Source organism: Tachyglossus aculeatus, chromosome 25 (genome assembly GCF_015852505.1).
Source record: "Tachyglossus aculeatus isolate mTacAcu1 chromosome 25, mTacAcu1.pri, whole genome shotgun sequence".
In the NCBI taxonomy this organism is placed as follows: Eukaryota; Metazoa; Chordata; class Mammalia; order Monotremata; family Tachyglossidae; genus Tachyglossus; species Tachyglossus aculeatus.
In genome coordinates, this window is record NC_052090.1 from 8,018,765 (window position 1) to 8,040,726 (window position 21,962).

The window sequence follows — 21,962 nt, forward strand, 5'->3', positions numbered from 1 at the left end:
AATAAGCACGCAATAAATACCTCTGATTGACTGATTTTCATTGAGCTTTGATCTTTAATTTGGAAATAATGCCCAATTTTATAGTAGTGACTCATCCACAATAATGACTAAAACAAACCAGAACACCTCACCTGAGAGAGGTCAAGAAAAATCTTCTTCACGTGTTTCCGACCTCTTTTTTTATATTATTTGTTAAGCACTAGGCACTGGAGTAGATACAAGGTAATCAGTTTGGACACAGTCCATATCCCACATGAAGTTCACAGTCTTAATCCCCATTATACAGATGAGCTCACTGAGGCTCATGAAAGTTAAGTGACATACCCCAGGTAATACAACAGATAAGTGCAGAGCTGGGGATTAGAACCCAATTCCTCTGGAGTCCCAGGCCTGTGGCCTATCCACTAGACGATACTGCTTCTCTAATTCTGCTTTGCCAGATTTGAATTTCCCCACCCTTAACAGTCTGTCTGTAAAGGGATGGGTGTATTCATTTTGATGCTTCTTAAACGTCCTACTTCTGGCCTGGAATGCCCTTCCTCCTCACATTCACCAAACTAGCACACTCCCCTCTTCAAAGCCCTACTGAAAGCTCACCTCCTCCAGGAGGCCTTCCCAGACTAAGCCCCCCCTTTCCTCTGCTCCCCCTCCCCTCCCCATCGCCCCAACTCCCTGCCTCTGCTCTACCCAACTCCCTGCCACACAGCACTTCTGCACATATATGCGTATTCATTATTCTATTTATTTTGTTAATGATTTGTATATATGTATAATTCTATTTATTTATATTGATGCTATTGATGACCATTTGCTTGCTTTGTTTTGATGTCTGTCACCCTCCTTCTAGACTGTGAGCTTGTTGTTGAGTAGGAATTGTCTCTGTTGCAGAATTGTACTTTCCTAGCACTTAGTACAGTGCTCTGCACACAGTAAGCGCTCAATAAATACGATTGAATGAATGCATGAATGAAAATCCTTCATAGTTCTATCATTTTTATCACCCAATCCTGAATATCTCAACACTTAAACTGACAATGTTCCTATGAAGCCATTCTTTTCCTAAGGAAGGCAACACTATTCAAATCAACCTGGAATATTGTGGTCAACAGAGGCAGAGGTCTGCCACCTGTTGCTAGACCTGAAAAACTCAAATCGATTTTACTGCAGATATTTAGCTGCCAAGAGGTTCAGGAGTGAGGCTTGTTAAGGTCACCTTTTGAACATCTAGACCAATCCCCAGTAAATAATATCTCTGGGCAACAGGATAATCTAGGTAAAGGCTAAAGTAATTTATTGGTTCTGTTTAAGTACAAAGTCTTAAATCAGTAGAGGAAGCTTACTTTGTGCAAATTTTATTCATATTTACATCTTTTCTGGGTGGAAATAAAAATACTGGTATTTGCTCAGCACTTAGTACATGAAGCAGCACGGTCTAGTGGAAGCAGAACGAGTCTGGGAGTCAGAGGACCTGGGTTCTAATCCCAGCTCTAACACTTGTCTGCTGTGTGACATTGGGCAAGTCACTGAACTTCTCTGTGCCTCAGTTACCTCATCTGGAAAAGGAAGATTAAATCCTCCTCCGTCCAACTATTTTTTATGGTACTTATTAAGTGCTTACTATGTGTCAAAAACTGTTTTAAGCTATGGGGTAGATACAAGTAAATTAGGTCAGACACAGTCTCTGTCCCTCAAGGGACTCACAGTCTGAAGTAGGAGGGAGAAAAGGTATTGAATCCCTATTTTACAGTTGAGGAAACTGAGGCACAGAGAAGCTCACTGACTTGCCCAAGATCACTCAGCAAGCAATTGGTGGGACCAGGATTAGAACCCAGATCCTTTGACTCCCGAGCCCGTGCCCTTTCCACTTGGCCGCATTGCTTCTCAACAATCTCTGAGCCCTTTGTGAGACGGGGATTGAGTCTGACTTACAGTCTCATATCTACTCCAGTGCTTAGAACAGTGCTTGGCATACAGTATGCACTTAGCAACTACCATTAAAAAAAGTGATAATAAAATGTTGGGGTTGACGCAAGATAACCATATCGGACACGGCTCAAGGTCTAATGTGGGGAACTCATTGAACCTTAGGAAGGGTCCAGATGGGGAAGTAGGAGGAATCATGAGAGGAGGATGGAATAGGGAGAGGGTCAGAGCTGGAGAAGGTGACCCAGGGCAGAGCGTGTGGTGATGGTGGAGGGGCCACAGGAGTCATGGGCTGCTTCTGTGGTCACCTTCTAGGCTGTAAGCTCCTTGTGGGCAAGGAGCATGTTTACCAAATCTGTTGTACTATAGTCTCCCAAGTGCTCAGCACACAGTAACCGCTCAATAAATACCACTGATTGATTGCCAACGGAGAAGGCACGTAACTCCATTTTGACTCTGCGCATTCCCACTTTTAAATTATACATATCGAACCACCAGACCAAACTCCTCCCCTAGATGACTGAGACGTCTTCTTCAAGATTATATTGAAATACATGTGTGAATCAACCGGTCCATCAGTGGAGCCGAATGAACACTTTTTGCAGAGCACTAAACTGCTTGGGGAGTGTACAATAGAGTTAGAAGCCACATTTCCTGAACTCAAGCAGTTCACGAGGTAACTGGGGAGACTTGTCAATATGATTTACAGCCAAGGTGTGGGGAAAGAGTGGAAAGATGGATACATGGGTCAATAATAGGGTAGGTTGGTTGTTAGGGACAGAAGTACAGTGTCAGTAGGTCAGTCAGTCATCCTTTGTTATTGAGCACTTACCATGTGTATTAAGCACTTGGGAGAGTATATGACAACAATAAACAGATATATTCCCTGCCCACAATGAGCTTACAGTCTAGAGGGAGAAACAGATATTTATATAAGTAAATAAATTACAGATATGTTTATAGGTGTTGCGGGGCTTGAAGGGGGGATTAATAAAGAGAGCAAGTCAGGAAGACGCAGAGGGGAGTGGGAGAAGAGGAAAGGAGGGCTTAGTCAGGGAAGGCCTCTTGGAGGAGATGTGCCTTCAATAAGGTTTGGAGCAGGGGAGAGTCATTGTCTGTTGGATACGACAAGAGAAGGCATTCCAGGCCAGAGGCCTGGGCATGGACTACAGTTGGGACTGCAAAAGTACTGAGGTGATGGTGGGATGAAATGGTTTGGGGAGAAGGGAAGGCCTCCTGGAGGAAGTGAAGCTTCAGAAGAGCTTTGAAGATAGGGAGATCTGAGGTCTGGTGGATTGTAATGGAGAGGGAGTTAAAGGCAGGTGGAAAGGGGCAAGCAAAGCTTGGTGACAGGAGACACAAAAATAAGGCACAGTGCATGGGTTAGCTTGAGGGAGAATACAGAGTGTGAACTGGTGTGTACTGGGAGAAATCATAAATTACAAAACACAGAATACTGACCCTTAGTACTTACATAGATTAATTCACATAATGTGCAATCTGCTCAGCCAAGCTTTCTTATACTTATTATCAGTTGAATCTCTCCTTTTCCTCCTCTTATTTACCTACAAATAATCTATTGCTATCTGTCTCACCTGTTAGAAAGTAAGATCCTTGGGAACAGGGATCATGCCTTTTTCCTCCACTGAAATCTCCCAAGTGCTTTCCAATTCTGCACTGTTTTCTTTTCTCTCTCTCTCTCTCTCCTCCCTGCCATCCCAAAGCCATTTTCAAACTAAAAAAATACCCAAACACACATAAAATAGCTCATAGCTTGCTTGGATCCAATTCTCCCAGGGTATAAAGTTACTCCCTGGAAGGAAGCCACACATATATGGACAAGCAAGAACATTTTAGAACATTAAGGACCCTTTCCTGAGGACCCTTCAAATGAGAAGCAGCGTGGCTCAGTGGATAGAGCCCGGGCTTTGGAGTCAGTGGTCATGGGTTCAAATCCCGGCTCCGCCAACTGTCAGCTGTGTGTCCTTGGGCAAGTCACTTATCTTCTCTGTGCCTCAGTTACCTCATCTGTAAAATGGGGATTGACTGTGAGCCCGCTGTGGGACAACCTGATCACCTTGTATCCCCCCAGCGCTTAGAACAGTGCTTTGCACATAGTAAGTGCTTAATAAATGCCATTATTATTATTATTATTCATTGTCGAAAAGAATTCACTGTCTATCAATCAATGATATCTGTTGAGAGCTTACTATGTGCAGAACACTGTACTAAGTGCTTGGGAGAGTACAGTATGAGAGGATTAGCAGATATGTCCCCTAAACATAACTAGCTTAAGGGTTTCAACTCCTCTCATGTTAGCCTGTACGTTTCTTGAGAACAGGGATTGTCTAGTGTATTGTCCTCTCCCAATCACTTAAAACAGTACTCTGCACACCATAAATGTTTAATAAACATTGTTAATTGATTGACTGGGAACTCCTTTGAGCCCGGGAGAACTGTATCCAGCATTAATCATACTGAATCATACTAATCATAGAGAAGCAGCATGCCTAATGGTTACAGCATGGCCCTGGGAGTCTGACAGTCACATAGCAGACAGGTGATATAATCAGGATTAGAACCCAGGTCCTCTGATTCCCAGGTCCATGCTCTTTCCACTAGACCATGCTGCTTCAGTGCTTAGTATGGTGCTTGGCACATAGTAAGTGCTTAACAAATACTATTATTATTATTATTATTATTATTATTATAATTATCATTATTCCCACATCTTGTTGTGGGCAGGGAATACACCTACCAACTCTGCTGAACCATCCTCTCCCAAGAGCTTAGTATATTCCTCTGCACACAGTAAACACTCAATAAATACCACTGACTGATCGCCACTTATGGCTTTTCAGCCAGTTGATGACATCATATCCCTGTTGAACTCTGAACCTGGGTAAAACAATTTATTTTCACCAAAGATATATAGCCACTGCTTTTTTTTTTTTTTTTTTTACCTGGTTTTGATCCTTCAGGAACAGTTCCATTCCAAACCTGGTGTAAGAATTCGGGTCTATTGTCATTCATATCGATAACGTTGATGACAATGTCAATGGGATTCTCCACTTGATTTCCATTTATATCCACCGCATGGGCCCTCAGCTGAAAAAGTAATTAGAAAATCTAAGAACTGACCATGATTAAACTTCTTTCAAAAGTCCCTATTCACCTTTAAAAAAGAAACTGTTTAAGATTCTAGTTCCCAAATTTTTAGAATTATTGCTCATAAGAGAAGCAGCGTGGTTCAGTGGAAAGAGCGCGAGCTTGGAAGTCAGAGGTCATGGGTTCTAATCCTGGCTCCACGACTTATCGGCTGTGTGACTTTGGGCAAGTCACTTAACTTCTCTGTGCCTCAGGTACCTCATCTGGAAAATGGGGATTAAAACTGTGAGCCCCATGTGGGACAACCTGATTAACCTTATATCTCCCCCAGTGCTTAGAACAGTGCTTGGCACATAGTAAGTGCTTAACAAATACCAAAATTATTATTATTATGAAAGTGTCTGACCAGACCATGCCTTTTAATGTGACTTCACTTCCTGCAGTGTGAAAAAGAATTCACATCGACTTTGCCCTTGGTGGTTATAATACAATCACATTCTCTTGCTGTTTTCTACTCCTTTGTTTTTTGGTTTACTTTTAAGCTTTGAGCCCAGTACCAGCCAATATGAGGAAAATGTGGGGACCAAGGTGGTAATCCCAGCAGCCAGGATCCAATTGAAATATGGACTATATGGGTTGTGGCTCAGTGCATAACAACAACATCAGCAGTAATAGCAACAATAATAATAATACTATTCTGAATATAAACAGAGCTTTAAAACATTTCCAGACTGCTTTGGCAACAAATATCCCCATTACATCCCTGTAAAGTAGGGGAGAGATGGGCTTTATTATTCCCACCTTACAGATGAGGAAGCTGAAGAGCAGAGAGGGTGAGCGACTTGCCCAACGTCACACAGCAGGCTAGTGGTAGAAGTGAGGTTTAGAATCCAAGTCTCCTGCCTCCCAAATCCCACCCTCTTTCCAATTAGACCACACCATCTCAGGGGAGGGAGATAAGGCTGTTGGAGCCAACCAACCAAGCTCACTCCTACTCTCATCTCTAGAAGGTGGAGACACTGGATAATACCTAAAGAGGGCAAATGCACTTGGGTGGGAATGGAGAACAGGAAAGAGCAAAAAGAACTCGGGCCTTGGAGTCAGAGGATGTAGCTCGCCTCCGCCACTTCTCGGCTCTGTGACCCTGGTCAAGTCACTTCACGTCTCTGTGCCTCGTTTGCCTTATCTGTAAAATGAGGATTAGGACTGGGAGCCCCATGGGGTACATGGGCTGTATCCAACCTGATTAGCTTGTATCAATCCCACTGCTCAGTACAGGGTCTGGCTGATAGTAAGCACTTAACAAATACAATTAAAAAAAAAAAAAGGACACAAAAAAAGCAGGATCTTTAATCAAGATCAAAGGGCCAGAGAAAGTGATACGTCTTCCTCAGCTTTAGTACACCTTGTCCCCCTTTCAAAAGTCCAAGAGCATGCCCTTTTTGACTTTCTTTGGGGGTCTAGTTAGAGCATCAGTCTGTGTGACTTTGGCAAGTGACTTCGTTCCTCTGTGCCTCAATTCCCTCATCTGTAAAATGGGGAGTACGACTATGGGACAGGGACTTTGTCCGAACCCAGTTATCGTCTATCTACCCTAGTGCTTTCTACAGTGCCTGGCATGTAGTAATCGCTTAACAAAATACCAGAAAGAAACAACATCTCTAATCTGTCACCGATGGCCCTGTTCTCTACATGGAGTAAACACAAGGCAAACACATTCAAACCACATGCAAAAATCTCTGTCAGAAACCCCCTGGCTCCCGGAAGCCGACGTCAAGCTCCCAATGGGCGTTTCCCGGCCATCCCAATCTTACGTGAAAACGTGCGATCAGCTCCCGATCCAGAGGCTTGGTGACTGACAACTGACCCGAGATGGGATTGATGATGAAGATGCCCGTCGGAGGTTGGTCCGCTCCAGGTCCGGTTACGCTGTACCGCAGCGACAGATTTTTATCTCTATCCGATCTGATCTGAGGATCAAGGAGACAAGCACGTTAAGCCTGAAAGAAGCTTGACGAGCTCATTAGGAGAGATGCAATGAGTAACAGCGTGGCCTAGTGGGAAGCGCTTGGGACAGGAAGGACCTGGGTTCTAATCCCAGCGCCGCCACTTGTCTGCTGTGGGACCTTGGGCAAGTTGCTTCACTTCTCTGGGCCTCAGGTACCCATCTGGAAAATGGGGATTAAGACTGTTTGCCTTCTGTGGGACAGGGACCATGTCCAAACTGATTATCTTGTATATACCCCAGTGCTCAGTATGGTGCTTGGCCCATATTAAGTGCTTAACAAAATCCACAATTACTGCTAAAGTGCGGCCCTTCTGATGGATTATTTTGGTTAGGAGCTTGCCCAGGGAGCCATGTGACCATGCCAAAATCATTGATGAGAAAATAATGCACTAGTTGCCAAACCTGGACCAACTGGAACTTTACCTACCACTAACCCTGCCTCTGAACTCCAAAACAGCATGGCGTAGTGGAAAGACCATGGCTGGGAATCAGAGGACCTGGGTTCTAATCCCAGTTCTGCCAGTTATCTCCTAATTCCTTAACTTCTCTGTGCCTCAATTTCCTCCCCTGTAAAATGGGGATCCAATACCTATTCTTCAGCATGACTCAGTGGAAAGAGCGCAGGCTTGGGAGTCAGAGGTCATGGGTTCAAATCCCGGCTCAGCCACTTGTCAGCTGTGTGACCTTGGGCAAGCCACTTAACTTCTCTGTGCCTCAGTTGCCTCATCTATCAAATGGGGATTAAGACCGTGAGCCCCACGTGGGACAACCTGATCAACTTGTATCCTCCCCAGTCCTTAGAACAGTGCATTGCACATATTAAGCACTTAATAAATGCCATTATTATTATCATTATTGTTAATTAATTCATTTATATTAATGCCCGCATCCCCATCTGTACTGTAAACTGATTGTGGGCAGGGAAAATGTCTACGGTCTCTGATATATTGTACTCTTCCAAGCACTTAGTATAGTGCTCTGCACAAGGTGAGTGCTCAATAAATTCAATCGATTGATATAAAATGATATTGTCGGATGGCTGTACTGCATCTCAGGGAAACCTAGAGCCTCATAAAGTAATGACCAGAATCCCTATCTTCAAATTTCCAAAATATTTTATGGCATTCACATTCTTCATGTTTAGTTTCATTAAAAGACATTACGATTCAACATTATGAAATCACACAAGCATAATCATAATGCCTAAAGGATCACTATATGTGAAATCATTGATCTATCCTCTGAGGCTGGAAGTCAGGTTTCTGTCATAATGTTGCACTGCCTGGAATTACCAACCGCAAATGCCACCTTCTACATCGCTTTAGGTGATGTCACTGGTGGGTAAAGAGCCTCCAGTTTATTATAGGGCACGCAAGGCAGAATTTTCAAATATTTGCTTACACCATGTCTTAGTGTTTTTCATGGCTTTATAAAAAACCACCCGAGATAATCTCCAGAGGAAGGCAATTTCTGCATTGTTTCATATTTTAAAAGCCCTCAAGTGTTCTGCTAGAAGTCATAACAAAAGATGATTGACTTTTGAAATCCAGCCAAGCACTATAAAGTTTTCCATAAGCAGAGCGGCACATTGCTAAGTTAATCACATTGAACAGATAAGTCTGCTTTTATTTTGGTGAGTAGATCTGCTCTGCTTTTCATGCCTCATATTTCCCTTTTAATAATCGGGTTTCCAGGCTTGCCTTACAGTATAAAATGATTTGTCAATTTCTTTTTAACATTACCCGTTTAGAAGAACTAAAAGGCCTTACGATATTACACTTACTCTTGCCACACCATTGAGGTCATTTTCTTTCCTGAATTTTGCTCCTATTGTTTGGTCTGCCACTTCAAACTCTCTAAATTTTGGCTTGTGGGTGGAAAATAGTACCAGAACATCTCTATAAACTCCAGTAAACCCAGAAAGAGTCTATATTTACCCATAGGGCTTTGTATTAATATGTCTCCAAGCCAAAGGTCTGGCTGTGGAGGCAAAGCTTCATGTGTGGGGAGATGTGGACTAATGAAAGTGGAGACACGGAGGATGGTCTAATAATTAAAATTGTGGAATTTGTTAAGTGCACATTATGTGCCAAACACTGTACTAAGTGCTGGGGTAAAAGCAAGTTGGACACAGCCCCTGATCCACTTGGGGTTCACAGCCTAGTAGGCGAGATAACTAATATTTCATGCTCATTTTGCAGAAGAAGAAACTGAGGCACTGAGAAATTAAGTGACTTGCCCAAGGTCACACAGCTGACACGTGGTGGAGTCAGAATTAGAACTCGGGTCTGTTCTCTTTCCTCTAAGCCATGCTGCTCCCTTAATTGGTCTAGTGGACGAATCCCATGTTGCCCACTTTTTCTCCCATTGTAGATTCTCACATACATCCTTTTATAGGCCATAAAAAATAGGACAGGAGAGCTAAGCTGTTGCTTCTGGATCGTTTTAGGACCGGACAAGCCTCCACTCAACAATCAATGGAATTTATTGAGAGCTTACTGTGTGCAGAGTCCTTTATCAAGAGCTTGGGAGAGTACAATACAGCGGAATTAGTCATCATGTCCCCCACCTACAGTGAGCTTACTGTCTGGAGCTGCACCACAAAACCCAAGAAGAATTGTTCTACTGATGGATTAGAGCGCGCGTTCTGTTTCAAAATGTCTACCACAATTACGACCCTTTATTTTTAGCCACTGGAAGCAACGGATGTTCTTCTCATGCGGCTGCCATGTCGTGTGGGTTTGAAGAGTCTTACCCTAACGAGTTCCTGAGGAAACGGCCCTCTGGAGTTTTCGGGCAAGTTGATTGGGGGGATCACCCAATCTCTCTTCTGCCTCTGAAGGTGGCCAGTCTGCTTCGGTGGTTGGTGTGGAAATACGATTTCTTCAATTTTCTGTCGTTCCTTTCCATTCAAAGAGTAGAGATTAAACATCAGTGTGCATGTCGAAAAAGAAAATACACATGTTTTCCAAAAAGGTTTTGATAGTATGATGCAGGTTCTTGAAAGGCATTCCCGTTGTGACTTTGCAACAAAATACTATGCTGAAAGGAATACGGGAGTCATAGTGCGTGATACAGTAGAAATCAAATTAGGGACATTTTCCCCCTGCTCTCCTCCCTCCCGTTCAGTAAAATATCAGAAATGCTATTATTTGGGAACGTGCTCACTGGGAGTAAATTGAAATATAAGCAATTTATTAGGTGACATAGCTGGGGAAAGTAGTTCCTTCCATTTCACTGTAACCAAGAGCTAGTAGTTAATATTGAGCAAAATTTAATTTTGCGCCTTTATGTATTTCTTATTAGTTGGAACTACATTGCAGGTGATGTGCTACTGTACATTAAATTTAGATTTTAGTGTGCTAAAATATAATTTGAATCCTAAGAGAAGTTTAATACATACTGGTAAGGGATGTCTCAAATATTTATGACCCCATTAAAGCCCATAGAATTAATAGTGTAATTATTTTAAACCTATGTCAGTCTAGATGGATGGTCCAGATGACCCATTTTGCATATGGGTTATTAATCTCTCTTGGGTGCGAACATTTTTTTGGGGGGGGTTCTCACTGCATCTGAAGACATTTTACCTATTACTATTTTACCTATTTACTACTTCTGAAAAAATGCTCGTTAGTTTGCTACAGCATATAAACTGAACCAACAGAAAGACATGGGTTTTCCTCTCCTTTTCCCAAATGAAATATCATCCTAGGACAGGCCAACTTCAGTGTGAAAGGGTTTCATATACAGTCAGTGTTACAACTTCAGGAATGTCTCCTCATTTCTAACAGCTGTTTAAAAATACATTCCCGCTGATTTGTAATGTGTGCTTTCCAAACCCAAACACAGGAAAATTGATACTTTGTTGTAATGCCTGTCTATAGAATTTTAAAACTCAACAACGAAATAGGCTTAGAGTTACTAGCTTTCCCTTAACTCTTTACAATACTCAACGCACCATTAAGGAACAAAAAACCAACCAACAAACAAAAAACTGGAGGCAATAATCAAAATCTTTGAAGGAGACTTAGCGAACTTCAATACACTGCACTTTTGTTGTTTTATCTCCGTTACAGTAGTTTCCACAAGAGGGAGTACATCTTTCCAAAAAGTAGCAATCGTAGATATAAATAATTCACCCTTCCCAATTTGATTATTAAAGGACAAGACAAAGCCAATGCAACTTGCCAGCAATGCTTTCCTGCTCTTGCTGTAAATCTACAGTACCTTTCTAATAAACCTGACCGATGCCATTTTCCCGAGAACAGTTTATTTTGTGGTTACATTTTAACTGCTTGAATAAATACTAAATTGCCTTCAAGAAATTTGAAACAAAGTTATGACTACCCCCATTAAAGCTCAGGTTATAAATCTCAAAAAGGGGAAAAAAAGCAATTCAACTACAGTCAACCCCTGGAAGCTGAATTTGAAATTTTCACCCCTTCCTTCCTCTCCCCGTCGTCCCCCTCTCCATCCCCATCTTACCTTCTTCCCTTCCCCACAGCACCTGTGTATATGTATATATGTCTGTACATATTTCTTACTCTATTTATTTATTTTATTTGTGCATATCTATTCTATTTATTTTATTTTGTTAGTATGCTTGGTTTTGTTCTCTGTCTCCCCCTTTTAGACTGAGCCCACTGTTGGGTAGGGACTGTGTCTATATGTTGCCAACTTGTACTTCCCAAGCGCTTAGTACAGTGCTCTGCACACAGTAAGCGCTCAATAAATACGATTGATTGATTGATTGATTCACCAGGCTCCAAATTACCCCAAATTGCCCCAAATGTTATTGCAGTGAGTACAGTGCGATGGTTATCTATGTATCAGTTGCACGCTTAAAGGATACCCAAGGAAATGAGTCTTAAGTCTGAAATCGGCTGTCCTTCCTAGAATGTGGTTTTTGGATCAGCTGACCTGTTCTGTGGGGTAGAGGTGCATACCATACCTGCAGTGACTTTTCTGGCAACGAGCTTTCCGTGCCCGTGGGCTCCAGGGTCAGCTTTATTGCCATCTGCCACTTTTCCTCGGTTTCAACGTCGTGAGCATAGATGGTGAATTCTGCTTGCTCCGGAGGCGTCTGAAACCCTCTGGCTGCATAAACCACGCCATCTTCGTCCACCCTGAAATCCGCCGGCTCGCTGCTTGCATACTGTACCCTCCTGTCCCCGTTGCAGTTGTTAAACATCGCTGGAAGACACGGAAACCATTGGGAATAATTAGACGGCTAAGGCAGCTGTTGCTAAAACATCTATGCTCACCTGGTTAAGGTTAAGATTCACAAGGAAGAGCAAAGGCACACACAGAGCCATTTTTCCCGCTGTGTCTATTTCAAGAATGGGAGAGAGGGGAGAACATAGTAGCCTCATTCCCCTGGAGTTTCAGGGTTCAAATCCCCAACTATGGGCACCTTTTGGACCTTGTTTTCTAAACTCACAACTCCCCATGGTTTGTCTGGAGATCTTTCAGTACGTGTTTTAAGATTTGTTGGCAAACTCCCTCCTGCTTAGAACTGAACAGCTCTGTCAAACTAAGCCTTTTTTTTTTTTCAATCTGGCAGATGGCAAATAAGTCTCTCTGCAGTCTAAGGACATTCTAAGGTCCTAAGTGGGCTAGGTTCTTGGAGGAATCCTGACTGCCAACCATCTCCCACCTCTGCACTTAGATTGTTTTTTGAGTCATTGCGCTCATTGGATTGAGGAGATCGGCAGATGCTCTATAGTCTCTTTTGCTTCTCTAGGCACAGCTCAGACCGAGGGGATTTTTATGAGCCCTGACAACCAGAAGCAGATCAGATAGCCAATACCTCAGAAGGTCCCGTAGGTTCTGACCAAGGAAGGAGCGTGGTCGGGTACATAAAACCAGGAGTCAGAAATCCCAGATCCAAGTTCCAGTTCTGCTGTGTGACCTTGGGCAAGTCATTTTACCTCTCTGGACTTTAGTTTCCTCATCTACTAACCCTATTATATTGTGCTTTTCAATGTGCTTACTGCAGTGCTGTTCCCAGGAAATCTTTGGTTGATTGATAATCGCACTAACCTACCTCTTAGATAGTGAGTCACAAATGGGACAGAGACAGTCTCATCTCATGATCTGGAAACTACTCTAAGCTCAGCCCAGTGTTTGACAAATAGAGATGATGATGATGATGATGATGATGATGATGATGATTATGATTATTATTATTATTATTATCATTATTATAATTATCATGAGGCCTTCCTGGATTAAGCCCCCCTTTCCTCTTCTCCAACTCCTTTCTGCATCACCCTGATTTGCTCCCTTTATTTCCCCCCCTCCCAGCCCCACAGCACTTATGCACATATCTGTCATTTATTTATATATTTATATTATTGTCTGTGTGTCCCCCACCCCCAAACTGTATGCTTATTGTGAGCAGGGAATGTGCCTGTTTACTTTTGCATTGTACTCTCCCAAGTGCTTAATAGAGAGCTCTGCACACAATAAGCACTCCATAAATATGATTGAATGAATGAATGAAAAATAATGGCATTTATTAAATGCTGCCTATGGGTCAAAGCACGGTGTTAAAACCTGGGGCAGATATTAGAAAAGCAGAGTGGCTTAGTGGAAAGAACACGGGCTTGAGAGTTAGAGGTCGTGGGTTCTAATCCCACCTATGTCACTTGTCTGCTGTGTGACTTTGGGCAAGTCACTTAACTTCTCTGGGCCTCAGTTACCTCATCTGTAAAATGGGGGTTAAGTCTGGGAGCCCTATGCGGGACAACCTGATGACCTTGTATCTACCCCAGAGCTTAGAACAGTGCTTGGCACATAGTAAGCACTTAACAAATACCAACATTATTATATAAGATCATCGGATCAGACACAGACCCTCCGTTCCATATAGGGTCATCTGTAAAATGGGGATTAAGACTGTGAGCCCTGGGTGAGATAGGGACTGTGTCCAAGCTGATTAATTTGTATCTACCTCAACACTTAGTAGAATGCCTAGCACATAGTAAGCAAATGTGTGTATATATATATCTGTAATTTATCTATTCATTTATTTGTTTATATTAAGGTCTGTCTCCCCCTTTAGACTGTAAGCTTGTTGTGAGCAGGAATGTATCCATTGTTATACTGTACTCTCCCAAGTGCTTAGTACAGTGCTTGGCACACAGTGCTAAAATATATGAATGAACAAATACCATTAAAAATGATATAAAAACCATATTTAACATCATTATAGGGGAACATCCTCTGAATCATACCAAGCTGTTTTGAAATGAGGTCCCCACTCAAAACAATTTGAATTTTGTTCACTTAAGCCCATGATCTCTTTTAGGGCACCACAGAGCCCCATCCTGGGAGAAAATCCTACCTATACTGAGCTCTACTGGCCTGTTATATTGGACCTGCTTGGATCTGCAGTTCCAGTCATTTATCTTTGCCTGAAAATAATAGGAATGAAGATAGAGGCCGTCGACATGAAGGAGAGATGGAAAATCTTGACTTCTCCTCCGATCACTCAGATACTTGAACGTTTCAGCAGCGCTCTAGTGCTCTGTCAGGCTAGCTGACCTTTGAAGAATGGACCGCAGAAATGGCCAATGGAAGATTTCAGTGAAATCCAGCAAAGATTTCAGGTTCCAATCAATCAATCAATGGTATTTATCGAGTGTTTCCTGTGTGCAGAACACTGTACTAAGCACTTGGGAGAATACAAAACAACAGAGATGGTAGGCACATTCCCTGCCCATATATCCACATCATATACAGGATACCTTTATATAATTCACCCATACAAGTGTTGTTCACACGGGTAAGGATTCATTCTTTTTTCCTTGCCTCTTCCCAGTAGCAGAGGCACTATATATATATCTCAAGCACCAATGGGGCCATATGACTGTACTAAGCACTTGTTCTAAGCATGGTATTAAGCATTCAGAATAACTTCAGGGGCCTGCATAACTGATCAGCCCGGTCAGTAGTATTTTGCAAAAAAGAGATTGGCAAAAACTCCAAGTTCAGCTTTTCTTAACTTTTACCTGGTCTATCATCCCAACTAAGGATGCAACGCTCCCTTTTGATCTGGAATCTAACCTCCCTTTTCCCCTGAAAAGCTGGGGTCATTTTCCACAGATTCACTTTGAGGCTGCCTTTTCTCAGAACACAGCCCCGGTGTTAAGTGAGGGTCACCTGTACTTCTCTTTCTGCGTGCCTCATTCCAAAATTAAGGTTTTTGATGCAGGAACTATTTTTCAGACCCTTTAGAGGCTCCAAGGGAAACGTCACTCAGGCAAACAAAAGAAGCACTATTTCGAAGGCAGACTGTTCCCCTTTAAAGCAGGCCAAAATCGTGGAAAGAATGCATAGCACCAATGTAGTTAAGGCAACGATATAGACTGGAGAATGCAAAATATAATCAAAATTGCTCCCATAAGCCTAAACCCAAATCTAATTTATAAACTAAAAAGCCACATTTCTAGGATACCGATTTAGAGGGGAAAAATGCAGATACTTAAATCCTGTATTTGCCCCTCATTTCAATTACCATATTTCCATAAAGGAAAGAGCAAATGCATTAACTCTCAAGCTAATGAAATGCAAAGCTGCTCCTTAAAAGAAATGACTTCCAAACCACCTTCAAAACAGAGGTAACAAAAGATTTTATGTTCTACCGATTGTTGACCCTCATTACTGAGAAAGACCCATTTTAAAATGATATAATGTGAATCCTTTCATGTCAGCAAAGCCATCGATAACCTGTCTCCCATCATCTCCCTCCCACAATCTTCCCCAAAAGGTCAGTACCATTTGTCAGCATATACATATATAGAAACAAAGGAAAGGGAAATATTTCTCAATCTGGGGAAAAATATAGATATATTTTGAAAGTGCTTTTTAAAATGACGATCAACTTATGTTTGGATGAGGGGAACCAGGGTAGAATCTTGAAAGGATGATTAGCAAAGTTTCAAAATGTAGGAAGCGATTAATTGCCATTAGGGTATGGGGGATGGGGAGGCAATTCAGAGAAGAGGCCAAACATAGCCAGCGGGCTTAGAATCACGGATCATGGCAAATGATTTTTTTCTAAACCAAGAGTCTTGTAGTTGTCCATGTTTACGGAGAGGCTCACTGGGTAAGGAGTAGTATGTTAGGCATAATAGTATTTCTTAAGACCTTACTGTGTGTAGAACACTGTATTAAATACTGGGAAAGAATATCCAATTGGGAACTAGATATGGTCCCCGGAGCTCAGAGGGCTCGCAGTCTGACATTCTAAGGAGAAACTGGTCAGATACACACAAATGCACAAACGTACCTACACACGAGTACTATTTTTACAAACATAGACCACCAACTATCGCTATGGCAATAAATACCTAAGTTCTGAGTATCTGAATCGAGGAAGTGGTAAGTGAGAAAGAAACAAGGTCGAACTAACTCTGTGAGGGCTGAGACAAGTCCATGGTCTTTAAAGCCCAATCCCTAGGTCTCCGAATGGTCCAATAACTACGATAATGGTATTTGTTAAGTACGCACTATGTGTCCAGCACTGATCTTTGCCCTGGGCTTGAAACACATGAATAAAGTTGGATATAATTCCTGTCACATATGAGGCTCAGAGACTAAGAAGGAGGGAGAACAGGTATCTAATTCCCAATATACAGCTGAGAAAGCTGAAGCACAGATATGTGACTTGCCCAAAGTCATACAGCAGGCAAGTTTTAGAGCTGGAATTAGAACTCAGGTCCTCTGATTTCCAGGCCCTTGGCCTCTCCAGTTGGCCAAAACCAATCCTTGCAGGATTCAGACATTATTTCCCCAAGGCCGTTTAAGGCGCTGGGAGTGCACTGCGCACGTGTCGCTTCTCATGCATGCACAAGGTTTCTGTAAATTGCTGAGACTGTCCCAAGGTCACGCAGTAGACAAGTGGCAGAGCCAGAATTAGAACCCAGGTCCTTCTTACTCCCAGACCTGTGCTCTATCCAGTAGGCCTCAAGGACTGAAATGATAATCCTTGCTGCTGTATGGACAGGCTACATTCAGTGGGGAAGCTGGAAAATGCTAAATGAAAGTCTTCAAAACATTAAAAACCCAGTGCCGTAGAGAGAACGCTAACGCTTTCTAGCTTATCTTGCTTTACCACCTTAAAAAACTGGAATGCTGACTAAAGGACGAATAATGGAAAATCATGGTGTTTCTCCCATTCTCGAATTTACCGAGCATCGCTATTTATTGTCAAAGTACAGAGCCCTGAACTATGCTGTTGGGAGAAAAAAATAATAATAGACATCCGCCTTCAAGGAATTTGCGATCTAATGAGGGAGGCAAACGTTGAACACACAACCTAGACTGTAAGCTCCTTCTGGGCAGGGAATGTGTCTATGAACTCTATTTTTTTTAATGGTATTTGTCACGCCCTTACTATATGTCAGGCACTGTTCTAAGGGCTGGGATACATAGAAGGTAATCAGGTTACACACAGTCCACATCCCAGATGGGCTCACAGTCTTAATGCTCTTTTTACAGATGAGATAACTGAGACACAGAGAAGTGAAGTTTTTTACCCAAGATCACCCAGCAGACAAGTGGTAGGTGGAACCGGTTTTAGAACCCTGGTCCGTCTGACTCCCAAGCCTGTTTTCTATCCGTTAGGCCATGGTGCTTCCCTAAATTGTACTCTACAAGAGCTTAGTATAGTGCTCTGCACACAGTAAGTGCTCAGTAAATACAGTTGATTGCTATGCTGGGAAAAAATGAACAGTAGATAAGAAATAAGTTGTATTCATTCGATTGTATTAATTGAGCGCTTACTGTGTGCAGAGCACTACACTAAGCTCTCAGGAGAGTACAATACAACAATAAACAGAGACATCCCCTGCTCACAATGAGTTTACAGTCTCAGGTTGGGGTGGGGGGAAGACATTAAAAGATATATACGTAAGTGTATGTAGACATATACACATAGGTATGTGCAAGATGTCCGATGAGATAATGTGATCATGGGGGTCCTTGAAAATGCTTCCTGGAGGAATTGCTCTAGCAGGGCTAAATCCAGGCCCTTCTTTCAGTTCACTGCTCTATCCATTAGTTCATGCTGCTTCTGTATGTTAGCAATCAGTCAATCATTCATATGTGCTGAGGACTGTACTGGGCGTATGGGAGCATCCAATATAACAAAGTTGGTAGACATTCCCTGCCCAAAGGGAGTTTAAGGTGTAGAGGGAGGAACTTACAATCAGTAATTCAACTGCATTTATTGAGCACTTACTATATAAAGAGCACTATATTGGGAGAGTATAATTCCACACAATTATCAGAAACCTTTCCTGTCCATAATGAGCTTACAGTCTAGAAGGAAGGGACAAGGTAGCTGGTTCGAATCCCAGTTCTGCCACTGGCCTGCTGTATGGTCAGCTGGTCCGGTCAGGTCCAAGTCAAACATCAGTTGGCAATCTCTCTTTCCTCTATAAAATGGGGATAAGATAACCTACTCTCCTTCCCTCTTTGACTGACAGGCCCATGTGGGACAGGGACTTGATTTAATTTGATTACCTTTTATCTACTCCAGTGTTTGAGACTGAATACTCACTTAAAATAATAACAGCTTTTCTTTGCAGCACAGCTAACCCTTTGGGGGAGATTTTCTTTCCATCCTTTTAGTTTCTGATGGCATTGTTAAGCATTTACTGCGTACCAGGCATGGTACTAATTGCTAGTGTAGATACAAGCTAATCAGGTTGGATGCACTCTCTGTCCCACACAGGACCCATGGTCTTAATCCCCCATTTTACAGCTGAGGTAACAGACAGAGAAGTTAAGTGTCTTTCCCAAGGTGACACAACAGACAAGTGGCGAAGCCAGGATTAGAACTCATGTATTCTGACTCCCAGGGGCAGCAGGGACCCAGAAGCAGGTTATTTGTTAGTTTAAACCCACAACTGAGAATTGACTTGTATCCATTCCTTTCATTGGTATTTCCTGAGTGCTTACCGCGTGCAGTGCACTGAACCAAGAACATGGAAGCGTATAATACCACAGAGGTGGTAGACACATTCCCTGCCCACAACAAGCTTTCTATTCCTCAAGGTTTCAACTATCACGCCATCATACAACGGTATTTATTGAGCATGTATTAATGCTTACTAGCATGAAAACTCCAAATTTCACCTCCACCTTCCAACGTGATACCAGATGGTGTATATTACAACATTCACACATGCTTGAAAATGGTGTAATTCCACAGACCCAATTCAGGGTCCTTAGAGGCAGGCGTGTAGTAAACTAAACTACTGTACCTCTGTCTCATCTTTCTTGCTGCCGACTCCTTGCCCATGTCCTCCCTCTGGTCTGGAACTCCCTTCCTCTTCATATAAAATAGGTCATCAGTTTCCCCCACTCTTCAAAGTCTAATTAAAATCACCATGTCCTCCAAGAGGCTTTCTGCAACTAATCCCGCATTTCCCCTCTTCCTCTCCCTCCTGGGTCACCTATACACTTGTCTCTGTGCCTTTTAAGAACTAGATATTCAACCCACCCTCATCCCACAGAGCTCACACATATATCCATAATTTATTTATTTATATTAGTGTCTGTCTCTCCCTTGGGACTGCAAGCTCCTTGAAGGCAGGGAACATATCTACCAACTCTGTTATACTGGACCGTCCCAAGGCCTTAGTACAGTGTAACGGTGGACTGAGGTCAGTGACCTTAAACCTATGTTCCAGAAAATCCCAAAGAATTGAATTTTCATACTCATAAACACGGGGATGCCTATTGATAATTTTAATTGTTTCATCAAGCAATTCTATACTTGACCAAAACCATGTTATCATCCCCTTGAACTTTTTTTTTAACTTTCATACATTCAGACTGTACAACCCTTCGAATGGACATGAAAGAGCTACTGTGTAGTAGCTGAAGTTCCATGCTTGGTCATTCACAATCCAAATTAAATGTCTGTTTAAAAATTTAATAAAAAAGAATGCATATTCATTCCTTCACAGATAACTTAGGAGTAGCCCAGGGAATTTTCTCCATCTTGCCAAAGTTTCTTTTCTGGATCACAAGGAGATCTTTCAGACCAAGAAGACATGTTTTCAGAAAGTTAGGAGTGAATGGAAATAAGAGGTAATAGAAGAATTTTATGGTATCCTTAACTACACTATCGTGTTTGCTGCTTACAAAAACACCATAATAAAATCTCAATTGCTTGTTAAAGGCATTGTATGGTTAACATGAGGAATTATATTATACCAAGTGACACTAATTAGCTTTGTTCTGTTAGTTCCTGTGCCCTGACTATTTCACCTACACAACTTGACATTAAACTTTAACCAGATATAGAATTAGATTTCAGAAAGTCATTTTAAATGAACTTGTAATCTAAAAATAACAACGTTAAATTAATGCCAACTATCAAGACAGCATTTTATAACATTCATTAAGAGACACCCAGACTTACTAGCAATTAACAGTAGTACTCAGGTGAACTACAGCATCCCCACACATTATGTATAAAGTCACATTCTCTTTACATTTCTTTACATTTCTCTAACCAGGGGTTGATGAATAAGCTCTGTCCACATCAGTAACTTTTTTATGGTACTTGTTAAGCACTTTCTCTATGCCAAGCATCGTACTAAACACTGAGGTAGATACAAGATGATCAGGTTGGACACAGTCTCTGTCCCACATGAGACTCACAGTCTAAGTGGGGGGAGAAAGATTCTAATCCCATTTCATGGATGAGGAAACTGAGGCACAGAAAACTTAGGTAAATTGTCCCAGCAGACAAGCAGATGAATAGCAAACAAGTGGTGGGGTCAGAATTAGAACCCAGGTCTTCTGACTACCAAGCACATGTTCTTTCCACTAGGTCAAGCTGCTTCCCTAACATTTCCCTTTGTTTTGGCTACAATGAGGTAGCAAATGTTAACCTTCTGGAAATTCATGCTTGTCAAACCTATCCAACAGTTAACAGCTAAAATGTTGACTCTATTCCCCCTGTCTAGAAGTCTGTGCGTTGCTAGCAACAAAGAAACCATATTCATTTTAGTCTGGGGCACACCCATTTGTTTGGTTAAACTTTCACTGGTTACATTTGACGGCTCTTAAATGCTTAGTATAGTGTTCAGTACAGCTAAAACACTCAGTGAATACTATTAAGTATTATAGCTGTGTTGCTAAGGCCCTGGAAACCTGTTTGTTAAATTTTTGGCTAAAGAAACAAGCTTTCAGAGAGACGCCTATATGAAACCATTTTTATCCTTCCGTTATGAATCAATCACCAGTAGAGAAGCAGCTACAGACTCTCTAAGTCTTCTTAAAAAATCCATAACTCACTGGTGAAGGAAAGCTTAACCTGGTATGCAACGCTATCTGAACATTCTGCAAAATGAAGAAGCAAAGGACAGAGACGTAAAGGTTTAAAAAAAGGAAAAACAAAGACACACACAACCCCCCCACCAAAAAAAAACTTTGATACATTTAAGTGGTAGCAGAAGGGGGGGAAAAGCCCAGTAGATTCATTCATTCAATCATTTTACCGAGCGCTTGACTGTGTGCAGAGCACTGTACTAAGCGCTTGGGAAGTACAAGTCGGCAGCATATAGAGACGGTCCCTACCCCAAAACGGGCTCACAGTCTAGAAGGGGGAGACGGATAACAGGACAAAACATGTAGACAGGTGATACAGATAGATACATCCCAAAACTCACAAAGTGTTTTCTGAGGAAGCAAGCTTTAGTACCCATCTCAAAAAGGCTTTTCAGGAACTCATTTCCGACACAAATACTTCCTTTCAGGGAAGATTCAAGGAATTCATAAATGTTGCCGATACATAAAGATGAGAGTCAGGAGAGAGCAGTATTAAAAGGCTTCTGATATCCCAGAAGTCGGGGGAAGACAAAATCTAAACTGCACATTTTTTTTTCTTAAAGTT

General features: G+C 42.0%; 1 protein-coding gene across 1 annotated transcript in view; it reads right to left on the reverse strand.

Annotated features, from left to right (window-relative positions):
- Positions 1–21,962, reverse strand: part of CDH2 (cadherin 2) — a 217,681-nt gene that overhangs the window by 53,579 nt on the left and 142,140 nt on the right. Inside the window, exons 3-6 of the mRNA XM_038766512.1 lie at positions 11,994–12,235; positions 9,795–9,941; positions 6,846–7,001; positions 4,887–5,031 (exon numbers count right to left, since the gene is read on the reverse strand). Of these exons, the coding sequence (XP_038622440.1) occupies positions 4,887–5,031; positions 6,846–7,001; positions 9,795–9,941; positions 11,994–12,235 (690 nt within the window). The remainder of the gene's footprint in view (positions 1–4,886; positions 5,032–6,845; positions 7,002–9,794; positions 9,942–11,993; positions 12,236–21,962) is intronic.